The sequence below is a fragment of the Heterodontus francisci genome, chromosome 12 (assembly GCF_036365525.1).
Source record: "Heterodontus francisci isolate sHetFra1 chromosome 12, sHetFra1.hap1, whole genome shotgun sequence".
Lineage (NCBI taxonomy): Eukaryota > Metazoa > Chordata > Chondrichthyes > Heterodontiformes > Heterodontidae > Heterodontus > Heterodontus francisci.
This window is the reverse complement of record NC_090382.1, coordinates 84477920-84504955: the sequence shown is the minus strand read 5'-3', so window position 1 is coordinate 84504955 and position 27036 is coordinate 84477920. Positions and strand designations below refer to the sequence as shown.

General features: G+C 44.7%; 1 protein-coding gene across 1 annotated transcript in view; it reads left to right on the top strand.

The window, feature by feature from the left end:
* The window catches only part of LOC137375640 (organic cation/carnitine transporter 2-like), a 126456-nt gene that overhangs the window by 8705 nt on the left and 90715 nt on the right, over window positions 1-27036 (top strand). The window contains exon 2 of the mRNA XM_068043021.1: window positions 378-481. Within this exon, the coding sequence (XP_067899122.1) occupies window positions 378-481 (104 nt within the window). The remainder of the gene's footprint in view (window positions 1-377; window positions 482-27036) is intronic.

The window sequence follows — 27036 nt, the reverse complement described above, 5'->3', positions numbered from 1 at the left end:
GTAATGTTGGCTGGAAAGCTATCCTGCTCTTCTTCAAATCGTGCCATGGAATGTTTTACATTTGCCCAAGGTGGCAGATGAGATTACAGTTTAACATCACATCCAAACTGCAGCACCCTCTCAGTACTGAACTGAAATGTCAGCTTAGATTATGTGCTCAAGCCTCAGAAGTGGGATTTGACCCCACATTGTTCTAGTTTAGAAGGGTAAGCGCCGTCACTGAGCCTAGGCTAACATCGTAGTGGGCTTGTTGGACCAAATGGATTTTTCTCATATTCTGTTTCCACCCATTCTTGCATCCAGTGCCGTAAAATAGCTTGTCGATAATTTTCCCCAAGCCATATATATGGAATTTTTAACTTCTTTTTGTATTTCAGTGGGATTTGGTGTGTAACAATGACTGGAAAGGTCAGTTTTCTAAATCAGTATTCTTCATGGGAGTGCTGGTCGGTTCCTTTATTACTGGACAGTTATCTGATCGGTGAGTTATTTCCTTTATTCAGTTCTGCCAGAAAGAGTTTTTAGCCCAATTTTGAGCCTCCTGCACCTGACAAAAACTTGTCTTGTGGGGGAGGGGGCATTGTTAAAATAGGGGCTGAGTAATTACCTCACTATTGTGCTGCATGCCCAAAGGCCACTATTTTCATGCCTGGGTTTCAGGAGACATGTGTGGCTCTTGCTGAAGGCAGGTGGGGTCCCCATAGTATATTCAAAATTCCGGGTATGATTCAGAAGTCAATATGATTTTCACCTTGGGTCACACGAATTGTGCACAAAACTAATTGCACAGGGATAGTTGTTGCTGACTGGATCCAGGACCAGAAAAGGCACAGCAAGATAACTTTATTGACAATTTTAATGGATTCTTTGAAGGCCAGGAGGAGCATGAGTGCTTCTCCAGGTCCCACAAGGAAACTTTGGGCTTTCCCTGTCCCTGATTTCTTCCTGCCTCTCCTGATCATGATCTACCGCCATGCTGAGGACCATTCTCTTAGACTCCCCATGGTGACCTGCCAAAGCCCAAAATTTTGCTTCTGCCAACCGACCTTCTCGTCCTTCCTTGGGGCTCACATGGGCGTCAATCTTGGAATATAGTGATAAAGCCAGCTGGTTAAAATGGTCCATGAATCTTGCTTTGATCATGCAAGCTTTTCAGTACCTCCAACTTCAGCGTCCTCCCTGCTGCTCCCACTACCCACCTACCCCACCACATCACATACATGCCCTAATTTAATTTGGGGCTGTTATTTATTGTAGAAATTATTTAATTATTGCCTTCTAATTTTGTACCTCTCTGCTAGGGACACATAAAGTGCAGATAACATGAGTTAAGAGACAGAGGTGAAAAAATGACTAGGTTCTACACCAAGGGCACAAATCTGGACTCCATGGTGCCACTGGTTTTTGTGCAGTGGGAGCCTGGAGAGGCTGAAAATGGTAGTTGATCTGCTTCTGGCCACTTCTGGCACAACCCACGCTAATTGCCATGCTTGGAAGATCGATGGCGTGCTTTGTGTGCATCAGGAGCAAGCAGTGTGGGCATATAGTGTGACATTAGTCAGGGTCTAGTGCTGCATTCGTGCATGACCTGCCATTTCGGACCTCATTGGTCCTGTTAACACCGTCTCTTAACATGCATTTAGCTGCACCAAGGACCCTGACCAGTGCAATTTAAAGGCATCAACACTCAACTTTCTGGTGAGGTAATTTTAACATTCTCTTTGCTGCTGCATAGTGGCGACATGGTGTTGCTGCAAGAGGTGACAGAACTTGTTCTAGTCAGATTGGAGTGGTGCTGGACCATTGGCAGGAGTGCTATGGTTAAGAAAGTCCTCTGAGTCCACCAGGTGCTCCATGTTATTGGATCATAGTTGAGTTGCAGTTCATCTTGGGCTGCAGCATCACCGGCAGATGGAGCAGAGACATCAGAGAGCAGGAGCTGCTCACTGATGGAGCAGGAGGAGGAGGAGAAGAGGGAAGGGTAAGAGAAGGAGGAAGGGAGAAGGCATTCGGGAAATCAGCGCCCTGGATGGGCTGTCTGCGAGCTTCCCATCAGATTTTGGTTTCCATGAGAACATCCGCACCTCCCCCCGCCCACCTGCCCCCAAATTTCCATTCCTCTATGATGGACCATTAAAGTGTCCTCTTGGGTGAAATCCTGAAATAAAAGAGACCACAAACCAACCTTTTCAGGCAAGCCATTATCCAAACGCACTTCCAAAAATTACATACTATACTCAACTATTCACTCTTATGCTTTGCCTTAGGGCCTGTTTTGCAGGTGCCTTTGACTGGTCTCGTGCTCCAATACAGTGCTACCTCAATGGCTGCAGCACGGCTGGTGGAAGGCTGCTGACTTTCAGTTGAGGAGATTACAGACGGCTTTGCAAGACGCCCTCGAGCAGCTATGGGTTTCGAGGACATGGCTTCGGATTGCATTACTTTGGCATGGGCAACAGCAGTCAGGGCTGGCTAGCTGGTGAGAGCACAGATTCTGTCCTCCTCTAAAAGGACAGCAGTTTTGTGCACCACAGAGTCACTGCCACTCCCCTGGGGCAGTGCCTCAGCAATCCTCGTAATCTGCTGAAGCACAGGTTGTTTGACTGCTGTGAGAGCCTACAAGCCCCTTTGAGCATTGGTATCCACAGCCATGATGGCAGCAGTTTGAACCTGCACAACACCAAGCCCTGCTTGCATGGCAACAATCTGAGCTTCTGATGCAGCACTGAGGCTTTTGGTGGCTTCTGTCTGTGTTGCAATGGAAGCCAAGACATTGGCCACGAGACGCTGTATCAAGGTTGGATCTGCTAGTGCTGTCATGGAGTTGGTCACAACTTGCATGCTGAAAGGAATTCGCTGAAAGCTCTGTGTAAAGCCCTGTGCTAAGTTGGAGCTGGACTTTTCCATGCTCCGTGACAGTGCCAATCGGCTCTGTGGCAGGCCTGCCAATGCATCAAGCATCTCTGTGTGCATGTTCATCAGCCTTTTCCTGTATGCCAGCCCATCAAAGTCCTCATCTGAGTCCTCTGCAACAGAACCCGTCTGCAACCTCCCTGTCCAGGGAGCTGGCACATGCACTATCCTTTCCCCCGGCCTGGCTGCAGCCCACTCATGGCAGTTGCTCAACATGTGTTGATCCTGCCTCTATACCACCCTCTAAAGTACGTGCAGTGTCAATACTTGAGCCTGTGTCTGCGTGTGTTAGGTCAAGTGACAGTGCTTCTTCATCAGACATCTGTCCTTGCTTGCATCTTTCATGGTGAGACTGCACTGGATGGACAGGAGGCAGTTCTTGAATGTCTGAAAGCAGGAAATCAAAAAGGGGAATGTTGGTTTGATGGAAAGGAGGTTGGTTGGAAAGCAAGAGGTCCATGGTCATATATCTTCAGCTTGCACTTCATACCAGATAGCGGGATGAGGTTGAAGTGGGATTTGCGAAGGTTTATAAGGCAGCAACATACCATCATCCTGATGGTTTTGGCAATGCTGATTGCAATGGCCTCAGTCTCTGCTTTCCCAATAATTTGCAGCACCATCTCCTCCAAGGGACTCAGGAGATGCTTTATGTGGCCTTGTCCTGCAAGAGAAAGGGGAGACTGTCAGTGAGTGATGCAAGGTGTTTTGGTGATGTGCCTGCTGTAGCTGAATAGCTGGAAGTATGTGGAAGCTGTGAGAGATGGGTGTGAGGCTGGCAGCATTGTTAAGTGTGAGGGTGAGGTGGAGCATCTGAATGTTAGGCATGAGTCCTGACTGCTGATTGGTGAGTGATGGAGGTGTGGTGTGTTGAGCAGCAGGAGAGGTTGGTGGTGCATTGGATAGGAGATGTCATTTGAAGTTGCACTCACTGCATGAAAGCTCATGTAAGATCATTGAAATTTTTATGACACTGCAGCCAGTTCCTCAGGGCCATCGTCCTTGAATTGACCCCCGTGGTCACCTGCTCCCATTCCCAGTGTGTGACATGAGGGCCTTCAGACCCTCTGCAGAAAGTTGACTTCTCCACTCCTTTCCAACTCCTGGACTAAGCCCTCCAGCGTCACATTAGAAAACATGGAAGCCTTCTCTCGCTGTCCGTCACCTCCATTGGGTGTCTTATTCGTTCTTTGAAACACTTTTGAACAAAGTTCCACCATCTGCTGCAGTCTGAATACACCTCCCCTTTAAGAACTGCAACCTAGCTACAACTCGTGTGAGCCTCGAATGCACCTGAGCTCCATGCTGAGCATGCAGCCAGTCAACAGTGTCTTTAGAACAGGGCTTCATATCACAATCATGCTGATAAGCAAGCAGCACAAATTTTGCATGCTGCTTGCATCACCTCGACCAGGCTCGGGGTAATCGTGCATTGTGATTCTTGGGCCTGTTAACAGGCCTTATTGAACTTATAGGCCAAATGTATTAAAATGGATGATTGTCTGATATCAGCATTTAAAACCTGTTGCACAAATTCCCAGGTTACAGATTAACATTCTGTAAATGTTAATCACTTTGTACGAATAAAATCATATATGCTTATCTCCAGTGTTTTACCAAATGTGTTAACCTTTTTGTTGCTGTTGCGAAGTGTGACTTCATCCCCTTAATTCTTGTCCTTTGTGTTTCACTTTGCCACATGAAAATTAATTTGTATATAAGAATAAAAGGACAGTGACTATTTGTAAAAGGCATTTTATTTTCAGGTCTCTAATGATCAGATTTTCTGGACATGGATTTTCAAGTGAATGTTTGTGAGGATTTATGTGTGTACAATCCTGGATGCATATCTTTTTTCATCTTTTGGGCCTCCTTATCTCGAGAGACAATGGATACGCGCCTGGAGGTGGTCAGTGGTTTGTGAAGCAGCGCCTGGAGTGGCTATAAAGGCCAATTCTAGAGTGACAGGCTCTTCCACAGGTGCTGCAGAGAAATTTGTTTGTCGGGGCTGTTGCACAGTTGGCTCTCCCCTTGCGCCTCTGTCTTTTTTCCTGCCAACTACTAAGTCTCTTCGACTTGCCACATTTTAGCCCTGTCTTTATGGCTGCCCGCCAGCTCTGGCGAACGCTGGCAACTGACTCCCACGACTTGTGATCAATGTCACAGGATTTCATGTCGCGTTTGCAGACGTCTTTAAAGCGGAGACGTGGACGGCCGGTGGGTCTGATACCAGTGGCGAGCTCGCTGCACAATGTGTCTTTGGGGATCCTGCCATCTTCCATGCGGCTCACATGGCCAAGCCATCTCAAGCGCCGCTGACTCAGTAGTGTGTACAAGCTGGGGATGTTGGCCGCCTCGAGGACTTCTGTGTTGGAGATACGGTCCTGCCACCTGATGCCAAGTATTCTCCGGAGGCAGCGAAGATGGAATGAATTGAGACGTCGCTCTTGGCTGACATACGTTGTCCAGGCCTCGCTGCCATAGAGCAAGGTACTGAGGACACAGGCTTGATACACTCGGACTTTTGTGTTCCGTGTCAGTGCGCCATTTTCCCACACTCTCTTGGCTAGTCTGGACATAGCAGTGGAAGCCTTTCCCATGCGCTTGTTGATTTCTGCATCTAGAGACAGGTTACTGGTGATAGTTGAGCCTAGGTAGGTGAACTCTTGAACCACTTTCAGAGCGTGGTCGCCAATATTGATGGATGGAGCATTTCTGACATCCTGCCCCATGATGTTCGTTTTCTTGAGGCTGATGGTTAGGCCAAATTCATTGCAGGCAGCCGCAAACCTGTCGATGAGACTCTGCAGGCACTCTTCAGTGTGAGATGTTAAAGCAGCATCGTCAGCAAAGAGGAGTTCCCTGATGAGGACTTTCCGTACTTTGGACTTCGCTCTTAGACGGTTGAACAACCTGCCCTCTGATCTTGTGGATATGGATTTTCAAGTGAATGTTTGTGAGGATTTATGTGTGTACAATCCTGGATGCATATATGTATTACTTAAGGTGCATGAGTAGGTATTTTTATTTGATGAAAAATTTTGGAGGCGTGGGCAACAGTGAGCCACATTTATTGCCCTGAGAAGATGGTTGTGTGATTTCTCCTTGAACTGTTCTGGTTCTTATGGTGATGGTGTTTCCACAATGGCATATAAGAAATTTCAGGATATTGACCAGTGATGAAGAAGGATTGGTGATAATGTTTTGGGACAAATTTAAGAGCGGACCAGGCTGTTATGTGAGGCAAGGGAGGAGATAGCAGGGGCTCTGTCACAAATTTTCAAACCCTCTCTGGCCACAGGAGAGGTACCAGAGGACTGGAGGACAGCGAATGTGGTACCATTATTCAAAAAGGGTAGCAGGGATAAACCAGGTAATTACAGGCCAGTGAGTCTATCATCAGTGGTTGGGAAACTATTGGAAAAAATTCTGAGGGACAGGATTAATCTCCACTTGGAGAGGCAGGAATTAATCAGGGATAGTCAGCATGGCTTTGTCAAGGGGAGATCATGTCTAACTAACTTGATTGAATTTTTCAAGGCGGTGACTAGATATGTAGATGAGGGTAATGCAGTTGATTTAGTCTACATGGACTTCAGTAAGGCTTTTGATAAGGTCCTGCATGGGAGATTGGTTAAGAAGGTAAGAGCCCATGGGATCCAGGGCAATTTGGCAAATTGGATCTAAAAATGGCTTAGTGGCAGGAGGCAGAGGGTGATGGTTGAGGGTTGTTTTTGTGAGTGGAAGCCTGTAACCAGTGGTGTGCCGCAGGGATCGGTGCTGGGACCCTTGCTGTTTGCAGTGTACATTAATGATTTAGACGTGAATACAGGAGATATGATCAGTAAGTTTGCAGATGACACGAAAATTGGTGCTGTTGTCAATAGTGAGGAGGAAAGCCTTAGATTACAGGACGATATAGATGGGCTGGTAAGATGGGCGGAGCCGTGGCAAATGGAATTTAATCCTGAGAAGCATGAGGCGATACATTTTGGGAGGAATAACAAGGCATGAGAATATACAATGGATGGTAGGACCCGAGGAAGTACAGAGGGTCAGAGGGACCTTGGTGTCCATAGATCATTGAAGGCAGTAGCACAGGTAGATAAGATGGTTAGGAAAGCATATGGGATACTTGCCTTTATTAGCCGAGGCATAGAATATAAGAGCAGGGAGGTTATGAAGGAGCTGAATAAAACTATAGCTAGGCCACAGTTGGTGTACTATGTACAGTTCTGAGCACCACACTACAGCAAGGATGTGATTGCACTGGAGAGGGTGCAGAGGAGATTCACCAGGATGTTGCCTGGGCTGGAGCATTTCAGCTATGAAGAGAGACTGAAAAGGCTAGGGTCATTTTCCTTAGAGCAAAGAAGGCTGAGGGGAGATATGATTGAAGTATACAAAATTATGAGGGGCATTGATAGGGTAGATAGGAAGAAACTTTTTCCCTTAGCGGAGGGTTTAATAACCAGGGGGCATAGATTTAAGGTAAGGGGTAGGAGGTTTAGAGGGGATTTGAGGAAAAGTCTTTTCACACAGAGGGTGATTGGAATCTGGAACGCACTGCCTGAAGAGGTAGTAGAGGCAGGAACCCTCACAGCTTTTAAAAAGTGTTTAGATGAGCACTTGAAAAGCCATAGCATACAGGCTATGGGCCACGTGCTGGAAAATGGGATTAGAATAGTTAGGTGTTCAATGGCCGGCACGGACACGATGGGCCGAAGGGCCTGTTTCTGTGCTGTATAACTCTATGACTCTATGAAGCTGTAAGTAAAGGTCATCGGAGGAAGTGATGGCGTGTCACATATGATCTGGGAGTTGTCGGTATGATCCAACAAAGTGAGATGTGTTTAGATGTGGCTTGTGCAGTAACTGTATATATGTATATATATGACGTGATGCGAAACGTATCTAGGGGTCTGTTACTATCTTCACATAGCCTTATTGTAACAGGGTTTAATTTTAAACACACTGTGTTTTGGGCTCCCCCTTTGTGAATCCTTGCTCACAACTTTCCAACTATAAGGCAAAGAAATTAGCGCAAACAGACTTTCTGTGTTTTAAAGAAGAAAGATGAAATTTTATTAAAACTTAAATTCTAATACGATTCACGCCTATGAATATACAACGCACCCTCGCTAGCATGCACACATGATGTAATAGGGACAGAAAAGAGAAGAAAAAATAAGGCATAACAGTTTGAGGCAATATCTTCTTAGGTTGCTTCGAGCTCACTGTAGTCCTTTTGTAAGTAGTCTTGCTTTTCATTGGGGCCCAGTAGTCTTCTTAAAAACCTTGTTCGTGCAGAAAACCTTTCTCTCTTTGAGTGTCATGTGTTTTCACAATATTCAGTTCCGTGGGAAGGAGATGGAAGCAGGCAGACAGAAGAGGAGATGTTCTCAGTCCATGAGAACATGACGTTCTATCTGAGCCAATTCCTTTGTTGGGATTTGAAATTCAAAAAACTATCAGGTTGCCCAGTAGGTTAGTCATGTGACTAGCTCCTTATATGGAACAGTCTGTCCTGCGAGGTTTGTGGATTGTACCTTAGCAGTCTCTGGAATGCAAGCTCCCCCCACCTTCAATGTCTGGTAATCAAAAGTTTATTGTTGGTTGAATGAGTCAGGGCATGGCCCTTTGTCCCTTGTTCCAACACTGTTGGTTACCATGGAAATGTCTTTCTGGTCAGGGGCTTGCAATTTTAAGTTTTAATGTTCATGTGGCGAAATCCTGTGTGCATCAATCTTGGCAGGTGGGGGGATATATTTTTTCTGAAGACCACCAAATATTACACGGTGGCAATGTTTGATTATGTTTCTGCAGAACACACTAAGAGAGAACAAAGAACAGTAAGTGTCTGAAAATCCAGGAGACTTCACAACAGTGCAGTGAGCTAAGACCACAGACAGGACCCCGGGAGGTTCTGAAACTCTGTGAGTACAGCAGGCAATTTGCAAGAGTATCAGAGCTTTCAACTTGTCTGACAATGGGTTGAAAAAAATTGAAAAAAAAGTAGCTGAAGCCATTACTGTTTTAGTTTTCCTGTTCGTTTTTTGCTTCATAGGCAGGGAATAAGCCTGAAAGAGCAGCAAGAACCCAACAGTGTCACTGGAGGTCCAACACAAAGTAAAGGCTGGTTGTGGCAGCTGCTGGTACTGTAAGCTGCAACTGGATTAAGAGAACAAAGCTACCTTATTGTTAAAAATATGCTATGCAAACAGAAAGCAGCTGTGGGTCTCACTTTTAAAGTGGCAGGCCTGCAGAAAATGAATCTGCCTAAACAACAAAAAAGAAGTGTGCCTCTGATAAAGAAAACTTGTAAAAAGTCATATATTTATAAAAAAAGCAGGATGGTTAAGACATTGACTTTCAGATATCCAGTTATAGATTGGAAGGTGTTGAACATAGCATTTGAATTTAAACTGTTTTGATAGTAAATTGAACTATGCTTCCTGAATCAAGAAGTAAGCAAATCAGAGAAATAAGTTATCAAAATTAAGATTGCGCTGGGCAACAAGGGCCTACAATTTACCAATACATCAAGATTGTCAGCTGAGTATCAGAAGGATCCTAGCAAGCTATGTACATTCCTGGAGCAGCAACGCAAGGTGAAGGTAAATTGCCGAGTACATTGGCTTGAGCTTATGACCTACCGGCAAAGGAAAGATGAGTCCATTGACCAGTTTGTTGCAAGATGCTGAGACAGCTCAATATTGTGACTTCGCAGATATCAAATTTTCAGAACAAATTATAGACCTAGTAATCGTGTCTATCCCACTAGAAGCCTTTCAAAAAATCTGTTAGAAAAGAAGCAAAGGCACACCAATGATGGAAGGAAATTTGAAGCCATCATGGCTGGGTGCCAACAGTTACAAGCGTTGAGGGTGGCTATGGCAATTGATATGGCAACGAAGGATCAGACGTCTGCTAAACCATGTGACAAATGTGGCTTGACTCACCCAATTCGGTGTACCAGGACCAGTGCAAAGCTTGTGGCATGTGGGGACATTGGGCAAGGCAGTGCAGAAGGCACTTCAGGTACTTCAGTCAGGAATGCTCGAAGGTCACATGCAGAGAGAAGGTCTGCAAGACTGGATGACAAGCACAACAAAAGTTACGCCAACACACAACAAAAGCCCAAATAGGTACATCAGGTCAGCAGAGAGGCAGATTTCCAGAAGGACATGGATCAACACATCACGTGATATCAAGAAATGGCTGAAGGCACTGGATAGTGCAAAGGCAATGGGCCCTGACAACATTCCGGCAATAGTGCTTCAGAACTGCCGCACCCCTAGCCAAGCTGTTCCAGAACAGCGACAACATGGGCATCTACACGGCAATGTGGAAAATTGTACACAAAAAGCGGGACAAATCCAACCCAGCCAATTACTGTCCCATCAGTCTACTCTTGATCATCAGCAAAGTGATGGAAGGTGCTATCAATACTGTTATCAAGCAGCACTTACTCAGAAATAACCTGCTCACTGATGCTCAGCTTGGGTTCCGCAAGGGCCACTCAGCTGCTGACCTGATTACAGCCTTGGCCCAAACATGGACAAAAGAGCTGAACTCCAGAGGTGAGGTGAGAATAACTGCCCATGACATCAAGGCAGCATTTGACTGAGTATGGCATCAAGGACCACAAGCAAAACTGGAGTCAATGGAAATCAGAGGGAAAACTCTCCACAGGTTGAAGTCTTACCTAGCACAAAGGAAGATTTTTGTGGTTGTTGCAGATGAACTTAGAGCTTGGATTATTACTTGGAAATATGATGTTGCTGCTATTACAGAGACTTGGTTGAGGGAAGGGCAGGATTGGCAGCTAAATGTTCCAGGCATTAGAAGCTTCAGGCGGGATAGAGGGGGATGTAAAAGGGGTGGGGGAGTTGCATTACTGGTTAAGGAGAATATCACAGCTGTACTGCGGGAGGACAACTCAGAGGGGTCATGCAGCGAGGCAATATGGGTGGAGCTCAAGAATAGGAAGGGTGCGGTCACGATGTTGGGGGTTTACGACAGGCCTCCCAACAGCCAGCGGGAGGTAGAGGAGCAGATATGTAGACAGATTTTGGAAAGATGTAAAGGTAACAGGGTTGTGGTGGTGGGTGATTTTAACTTCCCCAATATTGACTGGGACTCGCTTAGTGCTAGGAGCTTGGATGGGGCAGAATTTTTGAGGAGCATCCAGGAGGGCTTCTTGAAACAGTATGTAGATAGTCCAACTAGGGATGGGGCCATTCTGGACCTGGTATTGGGGAATGAGCCCGGCCAGGTGGTCGAAGTTTCAGTGGGGGAGCATTTCGGGAACAGTGACCATAATTCCATAAGTTTTAAGGTACTTGTGGACAAGGATAAGAGTAGTCCTTGGGTGAAGGTGCTAAATTGGGGGAAGGCTAATTATAACAATATTAGGCAGGATCTGAAGAATGTAGATTGGGGGCGGCTGTTTGAGGGTAAATCAACATCTGACATGTGGGAGCCTTTCAAACGTCAGCTGATTAGAATCCAGGACCAGCATGTTCCTGTGGGGAAGAAAAACAAGTTTGGCAAGTTTCGGGAAGTTTGGATTACACGGGATATTGTGAGCCTAGTCAAAAAGAAAAAGGAAGCATTTGTAAGGGCTGGAAGGCAAGGAACAGATGAAGCACTTGAGGAATATAAAGACAGTGGGAAGGAAGTTAAGCAAGGGGTTAGGAGGGCTAAAAGGGGTCATGAAAAGTCATTGGCAAACAGGATTAAGGAAAATCCCAAGGCTTTTTACACATATATAAAGAGCAAGAGGGTAACCAGGGAAAGGGTTGGCCCACTCAAGGACAGAGATGGGAATCTATGTGTGGAGTCAGAGGAAATGGGCGAGGTACTAAATGAGTACTTTGCATCAGTATTCACCAAAGAGAAGGATTTGGTGGATGATGAGCCTAGGGAAGGGAGTGCAGATAGTCTCAGTCATCTCATTATCAATAAGGAGGAGGTGTTGGGTGTCTTGCAAAGCATTAAGGTAGATAAGTCCCCAGGGCCTGATGGTATCTACCCTGGAATACTGAGGGAGGCAAGGGAAGAAATTGCTGGGGCCTTGACAGAAATCTTTGCATCCTCATTGACTACCGGTGAGGTCCCAGAGGACTGGAGAATAGCCAATGTTGTTTAAGAAGGGTGGCAAGGATAATCCAGGAAATTATAGGCCAGTGAGCCTTACTTCAGTGGTAGGGAAACTATTAGAGAGGATTATTCGGGACAGGATTTACTCCCATTTAGAAACAAATGGACTTATTAGCGAGAGACAGCATGGTTTTGTGAAGGGGAGGTCGTGTCTTACTAATTTGATTGAGTTTTTTGAGGAAGTGACGAAGATGATTGATGAAGGAAGGGCAGTGGATGTTATCTATATGGACTTCAGTAAAGGCTTTGACAAGGTCCCACATGGCAGACTGGTACAAAAGGTGAAGTCACACGGGATCAGAGGTGAGCTGGCAAGATGGATACAGAACTGGCTCGGTCATAGAAGACAGAGGGTATCAGTGGATGGGTGTTTTTCTGAATGGAGGGATGTGACTAGTGGTGTTCCGCAGGGATCAGTGCTGGGACCTTTGCTGTTTGTAGTATATATAAATGATTTGGAGGAAAATGTAGCTGGTCTGATTAGTAAGTTTGCGGACAACACAAAGGTTGGAGTTGCAGATAATGATGAGGATTGTCAGAGGATACAGCAGCATATAGATCGGTTGGAGACTTGGGCAGAGAAATGGCAGATGGAGTTTAATCTGGACAAATGTGAGATAATGCATTTTGGAAGGTCTAATGCAGGTGGGAGGTATACAGTAAATGGCAGAACCTTTAGGAGTATTGACAGGCAGAGAGATCTGGGCGTACAGGTCCACAGGTCACTGAAAGTGGCAATGCAGGTGGATAAGGTAGTCAAGAAGGCATACGGCATGCTTACCTTCATTGATCGGGGCATAGAGTATAAAAATTGGCAAGTCATGTTGCAGCTGTACAGAACCTTAGTTAGGCCATACTTGGAATATTGCGTGCAATTCTGGTGGCCACACTACCAGAAGGACGTGGAGGCTTTGGAGAGGGTACAGAGGAGGTTTACCAGGATGTTGCCTGGACTGGAGGGCATTAGCTATGAGGTGAGGTTGGAAAAACTCGGATTGTTTTCACTGGAACGACGGAGGTGGAGGGGCGACATGATAGAGGTTTACAAAGTTATGAGCGGCATGGACAGAGTGGATAGTCAGAAGCTTTTTCCCAGGGTGGAAGAGTCAGTTACTAGGGGACATAGGTTTAAGGTGCGAGGGGCAAAGTTTAGAGGGGATGTGCGAGGCAAATTTTTTACACAGAGGGTGGTGAGTGCCTGGAACTTGCTGCCAGGGGAGGTGGTGGAAGCAGATACGATAGTGACGTTTCAGAGACATCTTGATAAATACATGAATAGGAAGGGAATAGAGGGATATGGGCCCCGGAAGTGCAGAAGGTGTTAGTTTAGGCAGGCATCAAGATCGGCGCAGGCTTGGAGGGCCGAATGGCCTGTTCCTGTGCTGTACTGTTCTTTGTTCGTTGTCAATTATCTCAATCCCAGGACATTACTGCATGAGGTCCTAGGCCCAACCATCTTCAGCTACTTCATCAATGACCGTCCCTCCATCATAAGTTCAGATGTGGCGATATTCGCTGATGATTGTGCAATATATTGCACCATTCGCAAACCCTGAGACACTGAGGCAGTCTGTGTCCATATGGAGCAAGACCTAAACAACATTTAGGCTGGGCTGATAAGTGGCAAGTCACATTCATGCCACACAAGTGCCAGGCAATGACCATCTCCATTAAGAGTGCATCTAACCATCTCCCTTTGATATTTAATGGCATTACAATCACTGAATCCCCCACTATCTACATCATGGGGGTTACCATGAACCAGAAACTGAACTGGAGCAGCCACATAAATACTGTGGCTAAAAGAGCAGGTCAAAGGCTAGAAATTCTGCGGTGAGTAACTCACCTCCTGACTCCCCAAAGCCTGTCCTCTGTCCACAAGGCCCAAGTCAGGTGTGTGATGGAATACTCTCCACTTACCTGGATCAGTACAGCTCCAAAAACACTCAAGAAGCTCAACACCATCCAGCACAAAGCAGCCCGCTTGATTGGCACCCCATCCACAACCTGCAGCGTTCACTCCCCCCACCGCCATCCCACAGTGGGAACCGTGTGCACCATCTACAAGATGCACTGCAGCAACTCACCACGGCTTTTTCGACAGCATCTTCCAAGCCTGCAATCCCTACCAACTAGAAGGACAAGGGCAGCAGATGCATGGGAACACCACCATCTGCAAGTTCTCCCCCAAGCCACACAGCATCCTGACTTGGAACTATATTGTCGTTCCTTCACTGTTGCTGGATCAAAATCCTGGAACTCACTTCCCAACAGCACTATGGATGTGCCGACACCACATCGACTGCAGCAGTTCAAGAAGGCGGCTCACCACCACCTTTTCAAGGGCAATTAGGGATGGGCAATCAATTCTGGCCTTACCAGCAGCATCCACATCCATGAAAGAATAAAAAATTCACTCATGCGAATACTGAACAAGCAGGATTGGACAGACTCGTTGCAGGGAGGGTGTTCCTGATGGCGGGGGAGTCCAGGACCAGGGGTCACAGTCTGAGGATAAGAGGTAAGCCATTTAGGACTGAGATGAGGAGGGATTTCTTCACCTGGAGAGTGGTGAACCTGTGGAATTCTCGACCACAGAAAGCAGCTGAGGCCAAATCATTAAATATATTCAAGAAAGACTAAAGGGACAAAGGGATACGGGGAGAAAGTGGGAACAGGGTACTGAGTTTGGATGATCACCCATGATCGTATTGAATGATGGTGCAGGCTCGAAGGGCTGAATGGCCTACTACTGCTCCTATTTTTCTTTGTTTCTATTTCACATGGTTCATTTGGATCAACATGCCAATGCTGTTATGCAATCTGTTGCATTTGTCATGATCAGGATTATATGTCCGCAGAAGAGTGGCAAGTATAAGCTCAGAGTGAAAATCGACACGGGAGCGTGCAAATATTCTACCCATCTGTATACTAAAGGACATGTACTAAAAGAAATGGGAATCTATGATACAACACACCACACCACGGCTAGGCTGATTTCCTACAATGGTCCTCCAATCAAGTCCATTGGAATGATAACCTTACAGTGCAGCTGTGGGAGCCCCAATTGCCAGCACAGATATTTTATATTGTGGACGCAAATATACCAGCTGTTGCAGGATTTCCAGTATGTCGAGGTCTACGAATTGTCACAATTCATGAATTCAGTAATGCACGGGAGATGGCAGGAAATACTCAGGTTGAGTGTAAAAACAAGAAATGCTGGAACCACTCAGCAGGTCTGGCAGCATCTGTGGAAAGAGAAGCAGAGTTAACGTTTCGGGTCAGTGACCCGAAACGTTAACTCTGCTTCTCTTTCCACAGATGCTGCCAGAACTGCTGAGTGGTTCCAGCATTTCTTGTTTTTATTTCAGATTTCCAGCATCCGCAGTATTTTGCTTTTATTACCCAGGTTGAGTGTATCGGGTCTCAGCCCATGTAAAGGAGGACACAAAGACTGGGAGTCGTGACACAAAGAGGTGAAATGACCGGAGTCTCGCCTTGGGCTTCACTTCATTCAGCAAGTACCCAAAGGCCAGAGGGATTGCTGATGATTGGTGATGTTGCCGGCCATCATTTTTCTAAGCTTTTAAACAAGGGAAGATGGAGGCATCGCATCACAGGCAAGCAGGACCAGAGTTAGCTTGATTGCGAGTAGGATAGAAGGTCTGAGTCCTCAAGCATGCATTGGGAACTTGGTATCCTGCAGAGGTTGCAAGGATATGTGATCATTCCAGATTGTATGAGGTCCAGACACCCAGTGGTGTGATTCTCAGATGGAACTGAATTCAACTCAGAGTGCTATATGATAACACTACATGCGACAACCATGGGACATCGCGGACACATTCAAAGACAAAGACTGAAGGTAAACGTAGAGAGGCTATGAGCACAAAGGAAGAACATGCCAATCAAAGTTCTGAGACATCAGAGTCATCAAGACTCACTCAGCTCTAGAAGAGGTCTACCAATTCAAGATCAGGACGAATAAGCAAATCCCTTCTACATTTTAAACTTACTCACTTGTAAATGGAATTTTGTTTTAATCATGAAAAGTTAGTCTGAACTACAACCATTGTTTGTTGTACATATGTTTTTATCTTTTGAGAAAAGGGGATGTTGTGGGACGACCTTAAGAGCAGCCCACCTTAAGAAGCTGTAAGTGAAGCTCACCGGAGGAAGTGATTGCTGTATGTTTGTTGGTACACTGTCACCTTAGTTAGTCTGGCTTAGAGAGATTCTTTTGTCTGGAGTAGTGATAACATTAACATGTATTTCATTATAACAGTGTACATCTTCACACTAGTCTATGACTCCTCCAAAGCCACGCTGCATCCAGCTTCAAGTCACTTTCACATACTCTCTTACATCATCATGGTGGGAGGTATTCTTTACACTCTCTCAAGATTAATCCTTTGAAACCCTTGCACTGCATCTCCCCCAAGTCTTCACAACTCTCCCTGATCTTCTTGTTGTTAGATGGGGAAAATTGATAGTCTTTCTCTAAGCTCTTGTTTTTTGACTTGGATGGCTTTCATTGCGGTCTGTAGTATCCTGAGCTTTCTGAATTTCAAGATCAACATCTGATGCATCCAAATGTATGACCGATTCATGTTTTGATGTAAAGGAATAAGATTCCTTCTGTTTCTTCAGATAGTTCCTTCTGAAGTTCTTGGTAAATAAGATTGCTGCTGATTCTCCTCTCACCAGAGAATTACTCCTTCTCTGCTTTGTTCTTGTACCCGTACCTTTTGCCCTTCTGACAACATCGGTAGGTTCCTGGTACGGTATTTCCTGTTATAATTATGGGCTTGTTTCTTCCAGTAAGACTTTTCTCTGTCTTGAAATCTCTGATAACCCTGGATTTGTATCCCTGGAAGTAGTTTTTTAGGTAAAATTGGAAGTTGCATCCTAAGTTTTCTTCCCATTAACATTTTGGATGGTGCTACAATGGAGTAGTTTTGTAATTCAGAAGTGCTAATTGGAATTATTGATTTTTCTTTCGAAGAGTCTCCTGGCAAGGCAGAGCCTGCGTAGAGTGATTGCTGCTGTCATTAGTGCATCCAAACATTTACCTGCTTGCCAGAATGACTCTACGTGTGCGCGCCCATACCTCACGACGCAATGACATCAGGCGTAATGACGTTCGAACGTTGCCTCACCCCTTAATGGCTGCAATCGCCGCCTCCAATCCCTCCAAACAGTACCCCATTCCCTGCCTTGCTGCTTCCCTGCACTCCCCCACCCCACCCCCCAGCAATCCCCGGCTGCTCGCTCCTGACTTCACTGCTTCCTCTCTTCGGCCAATCGCTCCCCACCTCATCGTCTGGAGAAGCGGTGGGGACTGAGCCACAGATGATGGAGTGAATGGCTGAAGGGTAACGGGGCAATGCAGGGAGCAAGCAGCTGTGAGGGGTGAAGCAGCGAGGTGAGGAACGATTGGCCGAAGTGGCAAGGCAGGGAGCGAGCGGCCGGGGGTGGGGGGGACGCGGGAAGTAGGGAGTGAATGGCTGAGGGGAAGCAGCAGTGAGGCGGGGAGCGAGTGGCCGAGGCGGGGAGCGAGCAGCGAGAAGATGGGCACAGGAGGGAGCGGCAAAGAAAAGCATGAAGGCAGGAGGGAGTGGCATACTGTTGAGGGTGGGATGGAGGCGGCAATCGCAGCCATTGAGGTGGCTTGAGCTTAATTAATTTCTTGTGACAAATTGAGCAGCGCCATTTTTATTACTGGTAGCTGCCTGAAACATTGCAGACAGTGGCGTTTCACTGGATGAGGCTGCATTTGCTTATGTGCCAGTACTGCGCCACCTAGTTGTTGCACTGTCAGCAAATGCAACCTTTTTCTTTAGCAGTGCTTTAGTAGTTCTGATTCCTCGGTCACTTCTCCATTAGATTTTAGATACTTAGGGGAACTTGTTATATGCACTAATCAGCTGATTTCTGCAAAGTTTTTGGAGTAATCATTTGAAAATTGTGGTCCATTATCAGACACTATCTAATCAGGTATACCATGTGTTGTGAAGATTTCTTGTTACACTCAAATGACTGCTGCAGTTGTTGTGTATATGAGTTGAACCTCAATCCACCTTGAATGTAATCTATTACAATTAGACAGGATTTTCCATCAAAGTTGAATGGGTCCATCGCCAAATGTTGCCAAGTCTGGTTGGGAATTGGGTCGAGATAAGAGGTTCTCTCTGATCCTGTTTATGAATTCCACACACATGACAATGTGAAATCATTTCTCCTATATTCTTTGAAAATGTTGGCCACCACAAGGACAACTGAGCCCGTGTTTTACATTTAGTTATGCCCATATGATCCTGGTGTATTTTCTCCAAGATATCTACCTGGAGTGACTCTGGAATCACCAGTCTCTCGTCATATACCAACAAATCATCCACTCTGGTGAAGTGTCTTCTGTGCTCGAAGAAGAATTTCATCCTCTTACCACAGGGACTCTGTTGCGGCCAATCTTGCTTTCAATATTGGCGGACATAGATGCATTCTTCATCTTGCATCTGTGCCTGATGTATTTGTTGGACCGAAATGGGAAATGGAAATTCACTAATGGCTCTCATCTTTTCCAGGTCTGCCATTATGCCGCTACTGCTGACAATGTGTCCTAAAAAACGAATGGATATTTTTGAAAACTCACACTTCTCATTGAGTGTTAGGCCTTCGTCCTGCAGGCAATTCAAAACTGCTGTAACCCTCAGGTTATGTTTTCCAATGGACTCTCCATGAACTAAGATGTCATCCATATGTCATATTACAACTTCAAGGTCCTGTAGAAAATTCAACATAGTTCTCTGGAATATTTCCAGTGCTGATATGATACCAAATGGTGGACGGTTAAACAAAATCTTCCAAAGGGAGTAATGAAGGTTGTCTGTAACCTTGACTCCTTCTCCAATAGAACTTGCCAAAAGCCTCTATTCATGTCAAGCCTTATGAACACAGTACATTTGGATAACTTTGCCAAGCTTTCATCCACTGAGGACATCGGATGGACTTCTCATGCCACAGCCTTATTAAGTTGAGTTAGTCTACACAAATGCAAAGATCACCATTAGGTTTAGGAACTCAAACCATTCCCGAACACCACTCTGTAGGTTCAGTAACAGGAGAAATGACTCCCTTCCTGGTCATGTTTTCCAACTGATGTTGGACTTGCGTCATTATTGGGTGTGGAATCTTCCGAGGCATGAAAAGACAAACTGGTTTATCATATTCCACAATGTCATACTATATTCGGTCTTCAGTCTGCCTAGACCAGAAAACAATTTTGGAAATTCCTCTTGGAAGTAACTCCCAGATTCTTGTTGCTTAGCTTCTTCTACTTTCTTTATAAGATGAAAATCATTACAAGCTCTTCTGCTAAAGAGAGAGAATTTCTGATTCCTTCGAACAAACAGTGTTTCTATTTCTTGCTTTCCCTTGTACTGGAGCATTGCCTGTAGCTTCCCCTTTACTTTGAGTTCAACCCCTCCTGGGTCACAAAACTGGGTTTCTGTTGGTTGCAGAAAATGTGTTGATCACCACGGCTCTTTGTCTAATAAGATTGTTATACTTGCTGCGGTGTCCAGTTTAAAATTAGTGATTTGTCCATTGACATATATATCTGCAGACCAAAATGCCTGATTATGATCATTGATCTCACCAAGGAAGTGTTTTGGTTGCTCTTCTGAAGAAGGTTGTTTAACTTCATTAACCACTCTATGCTTGAATGCTTTTATTTTGAACTTGTGGGAGTAGAGATTTTACTTTGGCACTTTTTGTCAAAATGCCCTATTTTCTTACAGTGGAAGCATTCTGCTTTGTTTGCAGAATACTGTTTGCGCCAGTGGGTGCTTTTGGTGTCATATTGCTGGCAGGGTTTAATGGCGTCTTTCGTTTCCCCCTCCCCCACTGATCCCCCCACCTCCCAGTACCTTTGTTTCTTGTGCCTCTTTCACAGCCCTCTAGTTTAAGGAACTATACAGTCGCTGGAGGTTTCCTGAACCAAGCTCTTTCTTCACCTCTCAGGATTGCTCTGTTGTCCTTATGGACCTCTGCTTGTCTCACCAGCTGAATAGCTTTGTCCAGGGTAAGGTCTTCTTCAGACTGCAATAAATCTGATAGGGATTCATCAGCAATACCTACTAGAATTCAGTGTCTTATCAATTCTGCTTTAAAGTCTCCATATTCACATCCTACAGCAAGCTTGTATAGGTCATTGAAAGCATCAACTGTTTTGCTTGGTTTCTGGACCCTTCTGTTGAATCTTGCTCTTTATAAAATCTTATTGCTCCACAAGTTGAAATAAGAATCAAAAGCTTTTAAAACATCATCGAATTTGGCAATGTCTCATTAAGACCTTGTATTGAAATAACATCACCTATAATATCCCCAATAAAATATAATAAAGCGTTAATTTGCTCTGTTTCAGACTGGCTGTCTAATTTGGAAACAATTCTGCATCTGAGAAATCTTTTTCACCAGAGTCACCAATTTTGGATTTGATTTGTTCCTCCATATGCCCAAAGCTCTCTGAAATTGGGAATTTAACCTCCATTGCTTCAATTTGTTTTACTTTCACTTTTGGGTTTTTCCCTCCAGTATCGGAAGTTTCCCATGCTTTTTCAGCTTTGCGCTGATTCCTGCTATGGCCAACGATACTGCCTTTAAAATCTCACCGCTAGACTAAGGATTACTTTCCTCTGTTTTATAGTGTTACTGCTATACTGCTTTAACACCCTTCTCATAGAGAATTGAGTATTTGCAGCCTCATTGCTTGCTTCTTTTTTTGCTCCGGGTGCCGCATGTAATGGCACCGATCTCAGATCAGCCCTCACTAAGGATTTTCCCGGTGCTGCCTGCCATTAGGGACGGATATTTAACCCTCTTTCAGGGTTGCTCACCAGATCCTCAAACTTTGCTTGGTTCTCCAACTCGAAGTCTGCACTCGCCGGACCGGATTTCTACCACCGATTTCACGACTCTCTGTGTCTGGACCTCTAGAACTTTTCTACAGCCTCCTCTCAAGTCCTGTAGTTTTGGCACTTTTGTCAGGTCAACCCTCTTCAAATTCTTTTTCTGGGTGTAGCATGGTAAGAACCCCCTTTGTTCTCGATCCCACCACTGCCACCATATTGTATGTTTGTTGGTACACTGCCACCTTAGTTAGTCCAGCTTGGAGAGATAATTTAGTCTGGAGTAGTTAGAATATTAACATTTATTACAATAGAACTATGTACATCTTCACACAAGTCTGTAACTCCTCCAAAGCCATGCTGCATCTAGCTTCAAGTCGCTCCCACTTTGATCTTTTATACTTTCTCAAGATTAACCATTTCAGACCCTTATTCTGTGATGTTGTGTCACACATGACCCAGGAGTTGTCAGGACTGTTAAGTTGTGGCTCATGCAGTAACTGTCTAGTTTCAGTTTAGTTTTAGTTTTAGAGATACAGCACTGAAACAGGCCCTTCGGCCCACCGAGTCTATGCCGACCATCAACCACCCATTTATACTAATCCTACACTAATGCTATATTCCTACCACATCCCCACCTGTCCTTATATTTCCCTACCACCTACCTATACTAGGGGCAATTGCTAATGGCCAATTTACCTATCAACCTGCAAGTCTTTGGCATGTGGGAGGAAACCGGAGCACCCGGAGGAAACCCACGCAAACACAGGGAGAACCTGCAAACTCCACACAGGCAGTACCCGGAATTGAACCCGAGTCACTGGAGCTGTGAGGCTGCGGTGCTAACCACTGCGCCACATTATAATAAAAACCTATGTTTTCTTTGGATATTATATGCAGTCCTGTGAATCTTATAATAGTTCACATACCAAGGGAACAAGTAATATTACAATATATATCCAAATTAGGCATGTTATTTGGAGAATTTGGAGGTGATGGCATTCCTACGACATTATTGCTTTTGTTCTTCTTGATGGTAGAGGTTGAAGGGGAGGGAGAAGCTGTTAAAATAACCTTCTTGAGTTGCTGGAGTGCATCTTATACATCATACATACTGCAGCTACAGTACACCAGTGATGGTGATCATATATACAGTGGGTACAGTCCATTGATGCTAATCAAAGGAGCTGTTCTGCCTGAATGTTGTTGAGCTTCTATAGTGTTGTTGGGGATGCATCCATCCAGGTAAGCGATGAGTATTCCATCTTACTCCTGACTTGAGACTTATTGAAAGGTTTTGAGACGTTAGAAGGTGAGCAACTTATCATAGAATACCCAAGCTCTGTTCGGCTTGTAGCCACGGTGTTGACATGACCAGTTCACTTAAACCTCTGATCAATGGTTGCTGTCAAGATGTTAATAACGGGGCTCACACTGCAACACCAGCACGAGCTCAAGGGAAAATGCTTGGGTTTTCTCTTGTTCCAGCTCATCATTATCTGACACTTTAGAGTCATAGAATGGTTACAGCACAGGAGGCCATTGGCCCGCTGTGTCTGTGCTGGCTTTCTGCAACTAATCCCGCTACTCAGCCTTTTTCCCTAACCCTACAATTTTTTACTCTTCAGATAATAGTCCAATTCTCTTTTGAAGGCCTCAATTGAATCTGCCTCCACCACAATCTCAAGCAGATCATTCCAGATCCTAACCACTTGCTTCAACATCTGATTCATCCATATATATGACTAATTGACATCTTTGATGTAAGGAAATAAGATTCCTTTTGTTTCTTCATATCGTTCCTTCTGAAGTTCTTGGGAAACAAGATTGCTGTTTTTTCTCATGTCACCCCTGGCACTTTTGTCAATTACCTTAAATCGGTGTCCTTTGGTTCTGGATCCTTCAGCCAATGGGAACAGTTTCTCCCTATCTATTCTGTCCTGACCCCTCATGATTTTGAACATCTCTATTAAATCTGCACTTAATCTTCTCTTTTCCAAGGAGAATAGGCCCAGCCTGTCCAACCTGTCCATGTAACTGAGGTTCCTAGTCATTGGAAAAATTCCCGAGAATCCTTTCTGCACTCTCTCTTATGCCTTAACATCCTTCTTAAAGTGTGATGTCCAGAACTGGACACAATACTCTAGTTGAGGCTGAACCAGTGTTTAATAAAGATTTATCATAGTTTCCTTGTTCTCTATGCCCCTATTAATAAAGACCAGGATATGTATGCTTTATTAACCGCTTTCGCAACCTGCCCTGCAACCTTCAATGGTCTGTGTACATATACCGCTAGGTACCTCTGTTCCTGCACCCCCTTTAGAATTGTACCCTTTAATTTATATTGCATCTCCTCATTCTTCCTACCAAAATGTGTCACTTTACACTTTTTTGCATTAAGTTTCATCTGCCACTCGTTTGCCCATTCCACCAGCCTATCTATGTCTTCTTGAAGTTTATCGCTATCCTCCTCACAGTTCACAATACTTCCAAGTTCTGTGTCATCCACAAATGTTGAAACTCTGCCCTGTACACCCAAGTATAGGTCATTAATATATATTAAGAAAAGCAGGCATCCAAGCACTGACCCCTGGGGAACCCCTTCCTCCAGTCTGAAAAACAATCGTTCACCACTACTCTCTGTTTCCTGTCACTCAGCCAATTATGTATTCATGTTGCTACTGTCCTTTTTATTTCATGGGCTTCAACTTTGCTGACAAGTCAGTTATGCGGCACTTTATCAAATGCCTTTTGGAAGTCCATGCACACCACATCAACCACATTACCCTCATCAACCCACTCTGTACCTCATCAAAAACTCCAACAAGTTAGATAAACATGATTTGCCCTTAACAAATCCATGCTGTCTTTCCTTAATTTATCCACATTTGTCCAAATGACTGTTAATTTTGTCCTGAATTATTGTTTCTAAAAGCTTTCCCACCACCGAGGTTAAACTGACTGGCCTGTAGTTGCTGGGCTTGTCCTTACACCCTTTTTTGAACAAAGGTATAACATTTGCAGTTTTCTATTCCTCTGGCACCATCCGTGTATCTAAGGAGGATTGGAAGATTATGACCAGTGCTTCTGCAATTTCTACCCTTACTTCTTTCAGTGTCATTGGATGCATCTCATGCGGTCCTGGTGATTTATCAGTTTTTAATAAAGCCAACCTTTCTAGTAGCTCCTCTTTATCAATTTTTAGCCCATCCAGTGTCTACTAACTCCTGCTTCACCAGGACTTAGGCAGCACCTTCTTCTTCAGTAAAAACAGATGAAAAGTACTCATTCAGTACCTCAACCATGTCCCCTGATTCCATGCAAAAATCCCCTTTTAGGTCCCCGCTGAACCTTTTATATTCCACCTAGTTCTCCATTGTGTTATTCACCTGACATCTGTCACTTGCACACATTTTCGTCTTCATCTTAATCTCTATCTCTTTCGTCATCCAGGGAGCTCTGTATTTTTTTGCCTTACCTTTCCCTTTCGTGGGAATATGCCTTGACTGTGGCAGAACTATCTCTCCCTTAACGGCAGCCCATTGTTCAGATAAAATTTTGCGCGCCAATCTTTGTTTCCAATTTATCTGGGTCAGATCCATTCTTACCACATTTTTGAAGTTGGCTTTCCTCCAGTTTATTATTCTTATCCTGGATTGTTCCTTGTCCTTTTCCATAGCTAACCTAAACCTTATGATGTGATGGTCACTGTCCCCTAAATGCTTCCCTACTGTCACTTGATTCATATGATCCACCTCATTCCCCAGAACCAAATCAAGCAATGGGATAGTCAGCATGGCTTTGTCGAGGGAGATCATGTCTAACTAACTTGATTGAACTTTTCAAGGAGGTGACTAGATGAGGGGAAAGCAGTTGATGTAGTCTACATGGACTTCAGTAAGGCTTTTGATAAGGTCCGGCATGGGAGATTGGTTAAGAAGGTCAGAGCCCATGGAATCCAGGGCAATTTGGCAAATTGGATCCAAAATTGGCCTAGTGGCAGGAGGCAGAGGGTGATGGCCGAGGGTTGATTTTGCGAGTGGAAGCCTGTGACCAGTGGTGTATCGCAGGGATCGGTGCTGGAACCCTTGCTGTTTGTAGTGTACATTAATGATTTAGACATGAATATAGGAGGTATGATCAGTAAGTTCGCAGATGACACGAAAATTGGTGGTGTCGTAAATAGTGAGGAGGAAAGTCTTAGATTACAGGATGATATAGATGGGCTGGTAAGATGGACGGAGGAGTTGCAAATGGAATTTAATCCTGAGAAGTGTGAGGTGATGCATTTTGGGTGAACTAACAAAGCAAGGGAATATACAATGGATGGTAGGACCCTAGGAAGTACAGAAGGTCATAGGGACCTTGGTGTACTAGTCCATAGATCACTGAAGGCAGCAGCACGGGTAGATAAGATGGTTATGAAAGCATATAGGATACTTGCCTTTATTAGCTGAGGCATAGAATATAAGAGCAGGAAGGTTATGATGGAGCTGTATAAAACACTAGTGAGGCCACAGCTGGAGTACTGTGTATAGTTCTGGGCACAACACTGTGGGAAGGATGTGATTGCACTGGAGAGGGTGCAGAGGAGATTCACCAGGATGTTACCTGGGCTGGAGTGTTTCAGCTATGAAGAGAGACTGAATAGGCTAGGGTTGTTTTCCTTAGAGCAGAGAAGGCTGAGGGGGGACATGATTGAGGTATACAAAATTATGAGGGGCACTGATAGATTAGATAGGAAGAAACATTTCCCTCAGCGGAGGGATCAATAACCAGGGGACATAGATTTAAGGTAAGGGGCAGGAGGTTTAGAGGGGATTTGAGGAAAAATGTTCTCACCCAGTGGGTGGTTGGAATCTGGAACACACTGCCTGAAGAGGCGGCAGAGGCAGGAGCCATCACAACATTTAAGAAGTATTTAGATGAGCACTTGAAACGCAATAGAATACAAGGCTGCGGGCCAAGTTCTGGAAAATGGGATTAGAATAGGTAGGTGCTTGATGTCCAGCACAGACACGATGGGCCAAAGGGCCTGTTTCTGTGCTGTATGACTCTATAACGCCTCCTTCCTCATGAAAGGTCTCATTGACCTTTTTGATGAAGTTCTGATGAGAGGTCACAGACCTAAAATATTAACTCTGTTTCTCACTCCATACATGTTGCCAGACCTGCTGAGTATTTCCAATACTTTATGATTTTATTTAAGATTTCCAGTTTCCACAGTATTTTGCTTTTATTTAAATTTCTCCTTCCTCGTTGGACTGGAAACATACTAGCATAGAAAATTCTCCTGAACATGCTCTAGAAACTCTTTCCCCTCTCTGCCCTTTACACTATTACTACCCCAGTCTATATTTGGATAATTAAGGTCCCCCATTATAACTACACTTTAATTTTTGCACCTCTGTAATTTCCTTGCAAATTTATTCCTCTATATCCTTGCCACTAGTTGGTGGCCTATAGAATACCCCCAGCAATGTAATGGTACTTCTTTTGTTTCTTAGCTCGAACTAAATGAATTCTATCCTTGCCCCCTCTAGGAAATCCTCTGTCTCTCTCCAGCACTGTAATGTTCTCTTTAATTAATACTGCTACTACTCCCCCAGCCCTTCCTTCCCTATGTTTCCTGAACACGTTGTATCCAGGAATATTTAGTGCCCAGTCCTGCCCTTTTCTGAACCAGGTCTCTGTTATCGCCACAACATCATATTTCCACATAGCTATCTGTGTCTGCAGCTCACCTACCTTATTTATCACACTTTGTGCGTTCATATACATGCACATTAAACCTAACCTAGAACTTATTACATTCCCTCTTACTCTGACCCCACCTAATACCTTACTTTTTTCTACTGCAGTGCCATCTGTCTCTCCCAATTCTCTGTGCATCTGTGTTTTCCTCTCATATTGCCTTCTGGTTCCCATACCTCTGCCAAGTTAGTTTAAACCCTGCCCAATTGACCCGTAAGGACATTGATCCTCTCTCTGTTTAGGTACAACCCGTCTAGCATATACAGGTCCCATCTACCCAGAACTGGTCCCG